This window comes from Ascaphus truei, chromosome 3, assembly GCF_040206685.1.
Source record: "Ascaphus truei isolate aAscTru1 chromosome 3, aAscTru1.hap1, whole genome shotgun sequence".
Lineage (NCBI taxonomy): Eukaryota > Metazoa > Chordata > Amphibia > Anura > Ascaphidae > Ascaphus > Ascaphus truei.
In genome coordinates this window covers 423,576,834-423,589,574 of record NC_134485.1, presented here as the reverse complement: position 1 = coordinate 423,589,574, position 12,741 = coordinate 423,576,834, and the positions used below count along the sequence as shown (strand labels likewise).

At 47.2% G+C, this 12,741-nt stretch overlaps 1 protein-coding gene across 1 annotated transcript; it reads right to left on the bottom strand.

Annotated features, from left to right (window-relative positions):
- Positions 1-4,615: 4,615 nt before the first annotated feature.
- On the bottom strand, positions 4,616-5,581 carry LOC142490850 (olfactory receptor 1E16-like). The gene has a single exon (XM_075593269.1). It carries the CDS (start codon positions 5,579-5,581, stop codon positions 4,616-4,618), a length of 966 nt encoding a protein of 321 aa, XP_075449384.1.
- Between the last annotated feature and the right edge of the window lie 7,160 nt (positions 5,582-12,741).

The following is a 12,741-nucleotide window of genomic DNA, read 5'->3' as shown; positions in this document are numbered from 1 at the left end:
GTGGTGGATCATTGGTGGGCTACCGGGGAGTTTGATGATGATGCTTACCTTAAAGCGTTGCGAGTGAGGTGGGTAAGATTAAGATAGGTTTAATTACGCCAAAGGGTCCCGAGGGATTAGAGGATCCCGTGGAACCAGACGAGCCCCTGTCATGGGTGTTGCCGGGGAGGGTGGGATATGCTAAATTGACCCGGGCCTGCCTGGCCGAGCGAGCTATAGATAAAGCTAAATATAAGAGGTCTCATTGGCTTGAGTACCCTTATGTCCCCGAACCTCTGATGAGGGAGATCGAAGATAACCGAGAAAGGTGGCTCCGGGCTGACATTGAGTATTATATTGTCAACAAGGGGGGTGCCATTACGGGAGTTCAGGCTGAGCAGAGAGTTTCTCAATTAATGAGGGTTTGGACGATCGGGCGCAGCATCTATATGCACAAAGTAGTGTACCGCAATGAGCGAGGTCTGCCCCGGGAATACAGCGTTACGGTGACTGATGCAGCGGGAATGGAGGTGAAGAAGCCAGACCCTAGACACTATTATTAGGTTGCCTGCTTAGATAGAGTCTGTGTTTAATTTAGCGCTCCCTGCGGGTCAGAGTGTGCTCTACATTGCATTATTATGAAAAATCAATGATGTTTTGAAACGATAATTTGTGTGTTCTTTTGCAGTGTTTCCTGGCGCAAGGTACACCAAATTTAGGTCCCAGCCGGGATGGTGGGGATTCACCAGGGGGAGTATGTAGCCATGCATAATAATGGACAGCAGACATCTTCCCTGTTGGCAGTAAACCCTAGTAAGTACAGGAATGCCAGCAGTAGTTATGGAGGTTTTCCCTCACACCCTGGTGAGGTGCCCTATGTATGTATGGGGGTGGCTGCATGCTCTGAGTACCTGGTTAGTGACATCAGAGATGTGCCTGCCCCCTGAGGTATATAAGGCACAACACTGTCAAGTTAGTGTTGTTGTTGCTAAAGTATTTGGCTCCTGTGAAAGGGATTGCAGGATAGCTTTGTGACCCTAGTGCTGTAACTAGTGGCACGAGTTTCCAGATCAAGCCTGTCAAGGCCACACTGTGTCCAGGGACCTGGCACAGGGGTGATCTCCCTACGGGAAGAGGGGATCCCACTCCAATTAGGAGGGCAGTACCTGGCAAAGGGACAGCACAGAGAAATTTGCGGCTAGAGCTGAAAGCTGCCTGGGGCAGTCTACTACATCGAGTACGTCAATAAAGATGCCCTGTTCAAAGATACCCCCACTGTGTGAGTGTGAGATTACTCTGCAGTGGCAGTCACCACTGAGAAGGAGTTCCTCACCAGGACCATCTCCCTGCGGAAGCACAGATCCTGATGAGGTGGAGGCGCTGCACATGATATAGGTAGGACTCGCACCCACTACCTCAGCTACCTGTTCCTGATGACATCCCCTAATACCATCGTGCGGGAGACTCAGGAGTCCTGTTACTTGCAGGTGCACCACCATACATGATCACGTAATGGGGACCGGTTAGACCACACGGGCCAATGTGAGATTGGGTGGGTCAGACAGGAGGGAATACCCGTTACACATACATACTGCAAATTAGTATATATGGATTTTTGTCTGAACTGAACAGACGGTACACACTTTGAGTTATCTGCATATTCTATTACTGTATTTGTATAGGTTAACATCGTGTATGACTCATAAAGTCCTCCAGCTATACTAGTGAGGGCTCCGGGCACAAGTCGTTGTCATCACACACCTTGGCAGATAACATTTACCTGCCAATCTGTCGGACTCGCAGCTCTGGATATACACAGACCTAAACAGCGAGTGTATTATGGATCATGTTTTAGCTGAACAAGCGGTTCACATCTTGAGTTACTTGTATTGCTTTATGTGTTCATGTCACACAAAATATTCCATTGTTTGAGGATACTACCTACCCATTAATTGAACTGTGTATATATACTGATCTATATCGTTGAAGAGTATAGAGAGAGCCTATTACTGAATAGGACTTTATATCCTTTACCCCTTACTTCCATTTTATTTTAATTCGCTAATCACATAGAATTATCTCATATTGAGGACCATTTATTTTATTTGAGGATTTCTCCAATTAAAATTGTTTTTAACCCATTTCATATCACACACCAACCTTAAGACCTACTGTCTCCATCAGGTCCATAAGTTACATCAGTATCACTAGCCGCTGAGTGCTCTCACCATAGGGGTTCTTCGTCTCTGTGTTGTTGTTCATATTTCCCCTGATTGTATCACCTGTGTCATTGGCAGTAGCGAGGGCTCCCCCTACCCCTTTCCCCTCCCCCTCCCTACCCTGGTGTTATTCCTTTAGGCATCCCACCAACTAGCTGCCTCAAGGTGACTAGAACAGCTATAGCCCCGTCTCCAGAACCACTTAACCGACTCAGGATCCTAGGTCGGCCTTTGCGAGCTGACAAATCCATCAGGCCCCTGACTACCCCTAGGCTCCATCCACAGCACTGAATGGCAGCATACACTCTCCCTGTTTCCTAGTGTGCCTAGCAAAAGCATGTCCTGTTGATAGGTATCTCAGCAGTGCCTCCAATTGTAACAGTGTTTCTGGACCCACCCAATCTCACATTGGCCCCTGTGGTCTAACTGGTTCCCATTACGTCTGTATGTTGTAGTGCACCTGCTGGTTACAGGACTCCTGAGTCTCCTGCATGATGGTAGTGGGGATATCAGCATGACAGGCATCTGAGGTAGTGTGCTTAGAGTCCTACATATATCCACTGCAGCACCTCCACCTCATAGGGATCTCTGCGTCCGCAGGAAGATGTAACTGATGAGGACCTCCTCTGTGGTGTCTCCTCCTATGCAAGAACTTCACTCCCACACAGCAAGGGTTTGGTGAACTTGGGCATCTTTATTGTCATCATAGCAGACTGCCCCTCGCAGCGGTCGTACTCAGCCGCTCATTGTAGTACAGTTCATTACTTTAGAAAGTTCTTCCCTCCCAATGGAGTTGGGTCACCTCTCCCCGCAAGGAGATCACCACTGTGTCAGGTCCCTGATCACAGTGCAGATACTATTGACTAGGTCTGACAGCCTTGCTTGCTGCAGACCTCCAGAACTGAATCATAACTCTTGAGCCATACAGATCAACCACTTAACTTTGGGCAGTGCTGTGTCATATATAGACTTAGGAAATAGCACACCCCTTGTGTCACTAATAGTGGACACAGAGCATGTTACCACTCCCCTTGTGTACATATGACACCTCACCAGGGTGTGAGGGCAAACCTCCATGATTGATGCTGGCAATCCTGCTCACTTACCAGGTTTTACTGCCAGCATGAGAAAGAACTGTATACCATTTTTATACATGGCTACATCTGCAATACCGTCTAGACACTCAAGTGGGCAATCGCGAGTAGTTGTCTTAAAAATCTAATAGCAATTCAACCTACCCAGTACAGCTGTACAGTTCTGCAAGTCTATGTGTGTGTGTACAGTAATTGCAATTTGAATATTTATATTTGAAGCAGAGATTAACGTTACAAGTTCATACTGTGTAGTCTGAGGCTCCTTAGACATGCACAGTTTAAAAATATGAGGACACATACTGTATACAGTATAATAAAGGGAAAATAAGTAATACAAAAATACAACGTCGCGTCTTCTTCCGAATGTAAAATATTTTTCCGCTCATGCGTGTACAGTATGTCTAATTGGATTCTTGTTGAAACGCATATGCGTGCCATCACATTTCTATATGTATTATTTATTAATCAATACTTTTACTAGGCTTGCTCTTCATACTGTTTTTATTTAATGCGCATGCGTGTATGTCTCATTGGAACCTTGTAAAAACGCATATGCGTGTCATCACATTTAGGCGCATGTGTGTATGTCTCACTGGAACCGTGTAGAAACACATATGCGTGTCATCACATTTAGACGCATGCGTGTATGTCTCATTGGAAACTTGATGAAACACATATGCGTGTCATCACATTTATGCGCATGCGTGTATGTCTCATTGGAACTGTGTTGAAACGCATTTGTGTGTCATCAAATTTAGGCGCTTGCATGTATTTCTCTGAACCCCCCACACATTCAAAGTGAATTTCAAGTTTAAAAAAAAAAAAAAAAAAAAACATACATCAGTTTATTAAGGACTGATGTCAATAAACCTTAATCTGAATCATGTTTTTGATAAGTTAACCATTTTTGCATTCTTTCTTTTCTTTGGGGGTGGGGTTGTTTCAATGATTCTCGTGAATTTAAAAAATATTTTTTTTATTTTATTTGGATACTCATGGAAGAATGAAAAATACAAATAATCATGAATAATACAAATTTACAATCTTTATCTTCTTTGTAAAAATCAATGCAAATACCAGAACCCGCAAGGATCAATCTGCACTTTTTCTTGCGGAAATAGTTGCCAGAATGCAATGATAAAGAAGTGAAAACATGATTGGCACAAGCTGTTCCAGTGAACTGCTACCACTTTTTAAGAATAGCCATCACCATACCCCTTGTTCATATTGCAGTGAGCTCCCAAACACAAACTACTTTTGCTAAGTGTTAGACTTTCCTCTCTACATACAGTGTATGATATAAAAACATTTCATGCAGAAAGATTACATTGTCAAGTGCCTGTCTTTAATTTTGAGGCTAATCTTCCTTTTAAAAACATTTCCAAGTGTGCTTTTGATTTCCTTGGTCCTGAGACAATATATAATAGGGTTGGCTACATGTGGCACAAATGTGTAAAGACAAAGAAGCAAGACATTTAAATCAGCATTAAGAATTAAACGGACCTGACTAGATATATACACAAACACTCGTGGGACAAAATACAAACCAATGACAAACAAGTGAGTGGTACAGGTGTAAAATGCTTTCTGCCAGTTTTCTGAGTGCGCTGATGAGTGGATCGTCTTGATTATGATGATATATGAGAATATAATAAAAGCCAAGGGTAAGAGGAGCACAAACATAGCAAGAGTAAAAGCTATACGTCTGACAGAAGTGGTGTCCACACATGCCAAAACAGTTACAGCTGAATTGAGACAGAAACAGTTTTTGACCTTATTAGGCCCACAGTATGGAAGTTGTGCAGCCAAAGCTGTGACAGCTGAAGAAATAAGAGCAGCAAAGACCCAGGAAAAGCTGCAGAGAATAGCAACCAGTTTATTGCTGATAATTGAGGAATATCTCAGGGGTTGGCAGATGGCAACATAACGATCAACAGCCATCAGCATAATGATGAAGGAATCAACAGTGCCCAGGAAATGGACACAATACAGTTGGAAGATGCAACTATAGAAGGACATGGATCCCGCTCCAAACCAATAAGTGGCAATGATTTTGGGTAATGTTATTGTGTCAAAAAGGAGGTCAGAAAGAGCAAGGTTTGCAATGATCACATACATTGACTGGTGTAATTGCTCTTTCAAAATGATCAAAATGATTACAGTACCATTTGCGAACAGTGATATGTTATAGATAAGGAACATTGCTGCTGAAACCAGGCTATGGAAATTCCGAGGGAGTCCTGGAAACCCAATAAGTACAAACTCAAAAACGTCAGATTGATTAGCCATTGATTGGTCCGGGAACTTCTACAGGGGGCACTCCTGGGTAAAAACAAGAGATAGAGTAAGTGAGGCAAGGATAGAAGTTCCTAGTATTAACATTACCACTGATATTAGGAGATTCCGGACAGTGGCCCATATTCATTAAGCTGGGCTATTCCATAAGAAACTAACCTGTGCCAGAAGGTGCCTTATGTCCCAGTCAAAAGCCATATATCTTGTGGAATAGTAGAACTTGGCCGACATCTCTGGAAACCAGTAGAATATCAATCTAGACAGTTTATCAAACATAATATAGTATTTTACAATGATTGAGATTTGAAAGCATATACACAACAATACACCTACTGGATGTAGCCGAGTCCCCCTACCTTGCCTTCCGTGCGGAGTAGCTGCTTAGTTGGCCGGAGCTCAGCCCTGTGACATTATGCGAGACCCTCCGGCTGGAGCTCACACTGCGAGGAGGATCGGGACCCTTAGGAGAGAGGGGATTTGTGTTGGAGGCCCCGCTATATGGGCCCCCTCCAACACACCATGCCAAGCAGCACCTTGGTACAGGAGTGCCCACGCAGGTACCCAACGTGCACCTACATCTGCAGGGGTAGTGCTACATCCCATTTGGGTGGGATTGCTGGGACAGGAAACCAGGAGTTACTAGTGCCATAGCACCCTCAGTACTTTGGGGGAACCACCACGTGTTGGGTCACTGGGTTTATACTGTGGGTACCGGTAATTGTGTTATTTGTGTTAATATGTGTGTACAGTAAAGCTTAGTTATATACATTGTTTGGTGTATTACTATTACTGTGTATCGGTTCCTGTGAGGGGTTATCCCGCCAATACTGGAATCCCTCATAGGTGGAGGCGCTGCACTGCAAGGAGAAAGAGCTCACCCCAGGCTCTCCAAGGCGGAGGTTTAGGCCTCCTGTGAGCAGATTCGTACAGCAGCACGCGTAGTTGCCCATGTAGTTCCCTTAGGCATAGGGAAAGTGGGCTACGTGTATAAGGAACTCTCTCATTGGTCCAGTAAAATGCACGGCACTTACGTAGACTTGGAGGTATGTAAGAGTGTGTATGTAAGTATGTAAATATAAATAAATTAAGCGCCCACAGTGTATACAGCGCTTTACAAAAGGAGTGTGGAGTGGGAGTGAATATAAATCTACACACACTTTTAGTAATGCAACATCCTCTCCCATTTTCACACCTACCCACACCATTGACATACACTCTCACTCCACACACACCTTTTGTAAAGCACTATATACACTGTGGGCGTTTATTTATTTATATTTACATACTTACATTCACACACACACACACAAACACTTACATCCCTCACATTCAGGGGCTATTTAACACCTCAAGTCATAAATCGCACACTACACGGGGGTGGGATGGGTTCTAGTCACATTCCAAGATGCACTGTTTTTTAGTAAACCTCTTACCTGCTTTATTCAATGTAACATCGCCGGAAGAAGAGATCAGTGTATCTCGAAAGCTCGCACAAATAAAAGCATTTTGTTAACCACAGAACAGTATTGTCTATTCGAGCCAATGAGATTTCAGATTCCCAGTAGAAAGAACGCGGGCGAACTTTACAAATTTGCTCTTGCGCGAATAGCAGAGCAACCGGCTTCAATTTCAAGCCAGAAATGCTTGCCTGCCAGACTCTAAGTCCCGACTTTTACGACCAAGTTCTCAAAATCGAACATAGCGGTGGCCGCTGGGATTTGATGCCGATTTCGGTTCCAGAGAATCGGTGGTAGCTCATTGTCAAGAAACTCCAAGTTCTCAGAAGAGAAGGGAGCGGTGGCATGTGGAGCTTCGCACTGATTTAGGAACCAGGAGATTTCGGGCTAAGTCCCAGTTAGGGTAAAGCTCTTATTTACAGTTCCTTACACCTAGGAAAGTATAGTTTTTTTTACTCCAGAACCCAGTAAGTGTGTCTTTTTATCTGTATTTTGTGTTCCTTTGTGTGTAAGCGATATTGTGCGAACTTCAATTTATTAAATTACCTTGTTATGCTCAGTGAATGATCCTGGTTAAAAAGGTGTAAATTGCATGGTCGCCAGTGACAGTTATATAATTTATCATGATCCTTCAACATGGCAGGAACAGCGTAGGAGTGAGGCAGGTGGGGTAACAGTTGGCATTATAGCCTATGTTTACTAAGAAGTGATATTCCAAAAGTCACTATCCTGCACTTAAAGACACTTTATGGCCCATTCAAGTGTTTGTGCTGCAAGGTTTATTCTGGCGCCCAGAGGTGTCCTATGGATTATGCTTTGTAAATATTGACCTATATCTTCATTTGTTCTTATAGGATCTAAGTATCAACTTACGGTTTGGAAGAAGTTAAACAATATATATCTTTAACTTAAATGTATCAAAGTTGGTGTATCATTTTGACATAGTTTTAAACCTCTGACTAACATGTTGATATCAGGCAACTAATCTGACAACAGAGGCCTGCAACTCCTGACATTACAAATGGTTGATGAATATTGCCCGTGCTGTGACATTTTGCATGGGTTCTGAACTCGGGCGAAAGTTTCTCACATCTCTAACTTACTGTTTAAGGAAGTTGGGAAATGATGTATATAATCTCCCACTGTTTTGTACATTAGTAGCGCTATATAAATAAATTTACTGAAGTGCTATGCGGCATTTAAAGTTCATTACTTATTCAGGCCCCTACTTTCCTTCCACAATTGTGTATACTACAGCATGAAGTAATACTGTTATCTGTTTGTTGATTACAGCGCAATTGAAGCCACACTCTAGGAAATCAGCAATGAGAGGCAATTTTTCTAGTATCTGGGTTTTTCTCTCTAGAGAGAAGAAGTTGCAGACACTCACTGTATGAGTGTATATAGATGCCCAGTAAAACAGTAAAGACAGTAGAAGCTGGTGCAAGTCCCATATAGATAAAAGATAAAAAACATACAAAGCCAGTGGTGAAGTGGCAAGAAGACAATGGCACATAGCAATATCACAAAAATAATTATATAAGTGTAGCCATGTATAAAAATGGTATACAGTTCTCTCTCATGCTGGCAGTAAACCTGGTAAGTATGCAGGATTGCCAGCATCGATCATGGAGGTTTGCCCTCAAACCCTGGTGAGGTGTCATATGTCCCAAAGGAAGTGACAACATGCTTTGTGTCCATGATTAGTGACACAGAGGGTGTCTGTTTCTGGAGGTGATATAAGACACAGAACTGCCTAAGGCCTCGTTCAGGGTGCCAGAGGCAGGAGTTGGAGGGCGGGCGTTCGCGAGGGTGGGCGGCAGTCGGCTGGGCGATGAGTGTTCATCCTCCCCAGCACACTTTTTCAGGAGTTGAGGAGGGGGGGAGGGGGCGGGGCTACAGACCTGAGGTTAGGGATTGAAGTTGCAGTCTTCAAATCATTCTCAAGAATGATTTCATTGGCTGCCGAGGTCCCAGTGACGCTGCTGCAGCTTCAAAAAACCACTTGGGTTGTTTATTGAAACTGTAGCCAGCGTCAACTCCGTACTTCGGAGACAGGGCAGCTGCTACCCTGACAACCAATATTCAATTTGAATACATTGTGTCCCACGGCAGCTCGCCTTGTAAGCACGCCATCCCTCCGAAGCCAGCACCCTGAACGAGGCCTAAAGATAGGTGTTCAGTTGCTGTTGGTGTTCTGACTCTGTTCAGGAGAGTCATGTGGAGGTCTGCAACAATGTTGCAGTGTCTGATGCAATAGCTGTGAGTCTGTGCAGCTCAAAGCAGAGAGACAAGCTGGTGAATCTCCCTAAGGGGAGAGGTGGAGAGCAACTATATTAGGAGAGGAGGAACCTTCCCAATGGAGTGCAGCAAAGAGATGAGCGGCTGAGTACGACCGCTGCGAGGGGCAGTCTGCTATGATGACAATAAAGATGCCCAAGTTCACCAAACCCTTGCTGTGTGGGAGTGAAGTTCTTGCACAGGAGGTGATACCACAGAGGAGGTCCTCATCAGTTACATCTTCCTGCGGATGCAGAGATCCTGATGAGGTGGAGGCGCTGCACTGGATATAGGTTAGACTCTAAGCACACTACCTCAGATGCCTGTCATGCTGATATCCCTATACCATCCAAGCGGGAGACTCAGGAGTCCTGTATGCCAGCAGGTGCACCACAACATACATGCATGTAATGGGGACCAGTTAGACCACATGGGCCAATGTGAGATTGGGTGGGTCCAGAAAAACCGTTACATGAATGGAGGCGCTGCTGAGAGACCTATCAACAGGCCAGGCTTTTGCTAGGCACACTAGGAAACAGGGAGAGTGCATGCTGCCAGTCAGTGCTCTGTTTGGGACGGAGCCTAGGGGTAGTCAGGGGCCTGATGGAATTGTCAGCTCGCAAAGGGACGACCTAGGATCCTGAGTGGGGTTAAGTGATTCTGAAGCCAGGGTTATCGCTGTCCTAGTCACCTTGAGGCAGCTAGTTGGTAGGATGCCTAAAAGAATAGCCTGTTAACGTGGTCAGGAATTCTAGAGAGGGTCTGCGCTAGGCTGGCCAACAGTAGGTAGACGCCCTAGTACTGCATGGGAGAAGCCAAAGTACTCTAGCCAGGAACCAGGACACTTACCGCAGAGCACAGACTGGAGGGAAGGTGGGCACAGCATACACAGAGAGAGTGAGCCTAGCCTGAGGTGGTGGGACATGAGTCAGACTTACATTGGGTACATGTAAGTGGTGCATTGTGGCATTCTTTATTACATCGGAATGGCAGTTGCCTCGCAGAGAGGAGCTCCATGTGCGATAATAGAACTTACAAACTAAAGATGGCGACCGCAAGAAGGGAAGATCCGCGCGTTGCGGAGAATCCAAGATGGTGGACCGCGGCTGATGGAGGGAGCGCACATGGTGTGCATGCTACAGAAGAGCAAGCTAGGTGGTGCATCGTGGCATTCTTTATTGCATCGGTATGGCAGCTGCCCCGCATCGAGGAGCTCCATGTGCGATATGAATGATTACAGTGTAAAGATGGTGACCACAAGAGTGGAAGATCCGTGCGGTGCGGAGAGCCCAAGATGGCGGACCGCGGCTGATGGAGGGAGTGCACGTGGTGTGCGTGCTACTGAAGAATAAGCTGCAGAAGGAACTTTTGCCAGCATGCTGTGGAATTTCGCTAAGGCATTGGCTGCGCCGTTTTGGTCCTGCTTAGGATAAAGGGGTGCTACCCTGGAGGACAGTGTTGAGGACATTGTGGTTGTGTGTGGAGGAAATGGAGAATCTGCTTGCCAGACGGTGAGCTACAGCCAAAAATCTACCTCAGTTACTAAAGTGAATGGCCGAGTGAACCGAGATGGCGGCTCCCGCTTCCCTGGGAGACCGCGTGGGCCGAGTGCAAAAAATTCTGCAAATGCAAAAGTTGCAAGGAGTTGGCCGGGATTGGTGCCAAGCAAAGAACCCCACCCTGTTGGGGGGTATGGCGCGAAAGCTGTGGCCGCGCCCTCATGGACTGTGATGGGCTCAGAGCCAGTGCTGGGGCACCCAGTGAATCTGTGGGACCCTCCCCTAATATCTACCAGGGGGAGTGGCTTCCAATTGTGCCAAATGAGAATGGAGCTGGCGGAGGGAAGAGTTATCAAACCAACCCCTGCACTTTAGTTGCAAGGAGCTGGCGAACAGGCAAGACCACTGCAGAAAGTGTCTCCTGTAATCATCGTGGCCAGCAAAGCAGAGGAAGAGATGGACATCTCCGCTCACCCCTACTCAGCCCCAGGAGGCTTCCTGGTGCTCTCGGCTTCCTGGTGGCAAGGAAATAATTAAGTGCTTATGCATGCAGTGCCAGCTGCCGGGTGGTGTGGTCAGCACAATGGCCAGGTGCCCCCAATGTGGCAACCACTACCTATGGGCCGTGCAGTCCTTCATGCCCGGACAAACTGTGGAGGTGGGAGCAGACACAGCCATGCTGACGGCTGTAGCCCCGTGCGCGGTCCGGAAAGAACCTGTCGATCCCGGAGTATGGGGATCGCTCCTAATGATCAAGACAGAGCCTGAAGAGAAAGGGGCCTACAGGTGAGGTGAGAGCCGAGAACATCACCATCGGTCCCCGGCGGGAGTGCCACTCCCCGAGTCGGAGTTCGGCTCCTCGGACGAGGAACAAGCGACCCCGACGACGGTGGTGATGCGCCTACCAGCGGACCACTACAGCGGTGCTGTGAACGAAGCAGGCCTTACCTGTGTCGCAGCGGAACGGAGCCTGGAGGTGCCGAGGTCGCTCGTGCGGAGGCAGCCGGAGCGGCTGAGTCCCACGGCCGTGGTGACTGGCGGAGCAGACGGAGCAGAAGATCCCGAGCCAAAGGAGTGGTGAGGCATAATCTTACCCTCCACAGGCACCGGTGGTGGCAACGGCGGAAAAAGGCCTAGCCCAGGCCCGAGCGGAGCGGAGAGCTGAACCTTCACTTCCGGCAGGGATGTCGTTGTGGAGGAAGAGGTTCCGGTGGGGATCCCAATCCAAGATGGCGGCGGTGAGTCCCGCAAGATCGATGACATCACATCCGGCGGACACAGCGGAGCCGGGTGGAAGATGGCCGCGTCCATGCGACCAATGAGCTGTTATAGGTCGCCTGGGTCCGGGAAGAGCTGGCAGGCCCTGCGGAAGCCTGGAAACAAGGAGACGGGAGAACCGGAAGGCCAGTCCGATGGCACCGGGCAAGGTAGCGACAAGCTGCGTGTCGTAGCCCCGCGTCGCCTGATGGCGTTTCCCTATGCCCAACCCCTGGCCCTAGTTAAGACCCCTGCCCCTGTCACTTTCTCATCTGGGTCCCGGTCTAGCCAAGGGTTGTCTGGGGAGTCCCGAGCCACCTCTGAGGAACAGACTGGGGAGAACCTGGACTGGGGAGAGTGTTTTACATCTGATGATGGGTCGGGAGGGGGAGGGTATACGAGGAAAGTATCCTCCTGTTAAAGCGAAGGTACTGATACAGTGAGTGTCAACAGCAGGCCTAAGAGGTTGGGGTCAAATTCCAGATCCACTGGTACCTCTGGGATATCTTCTGGGGGAGAGCTCGAGGACAGTGAAGGCCCAGTGGCGGTGTCAGCGAGCTGCAGGGAGAGAGAGACTAGGTGGTGGGCGCCCTTGTTTGAGGGGTATGAGGCCTGGCTGGACCACACACGATTTATTTTGAGGCGTGAAGGGGTTGTAGAC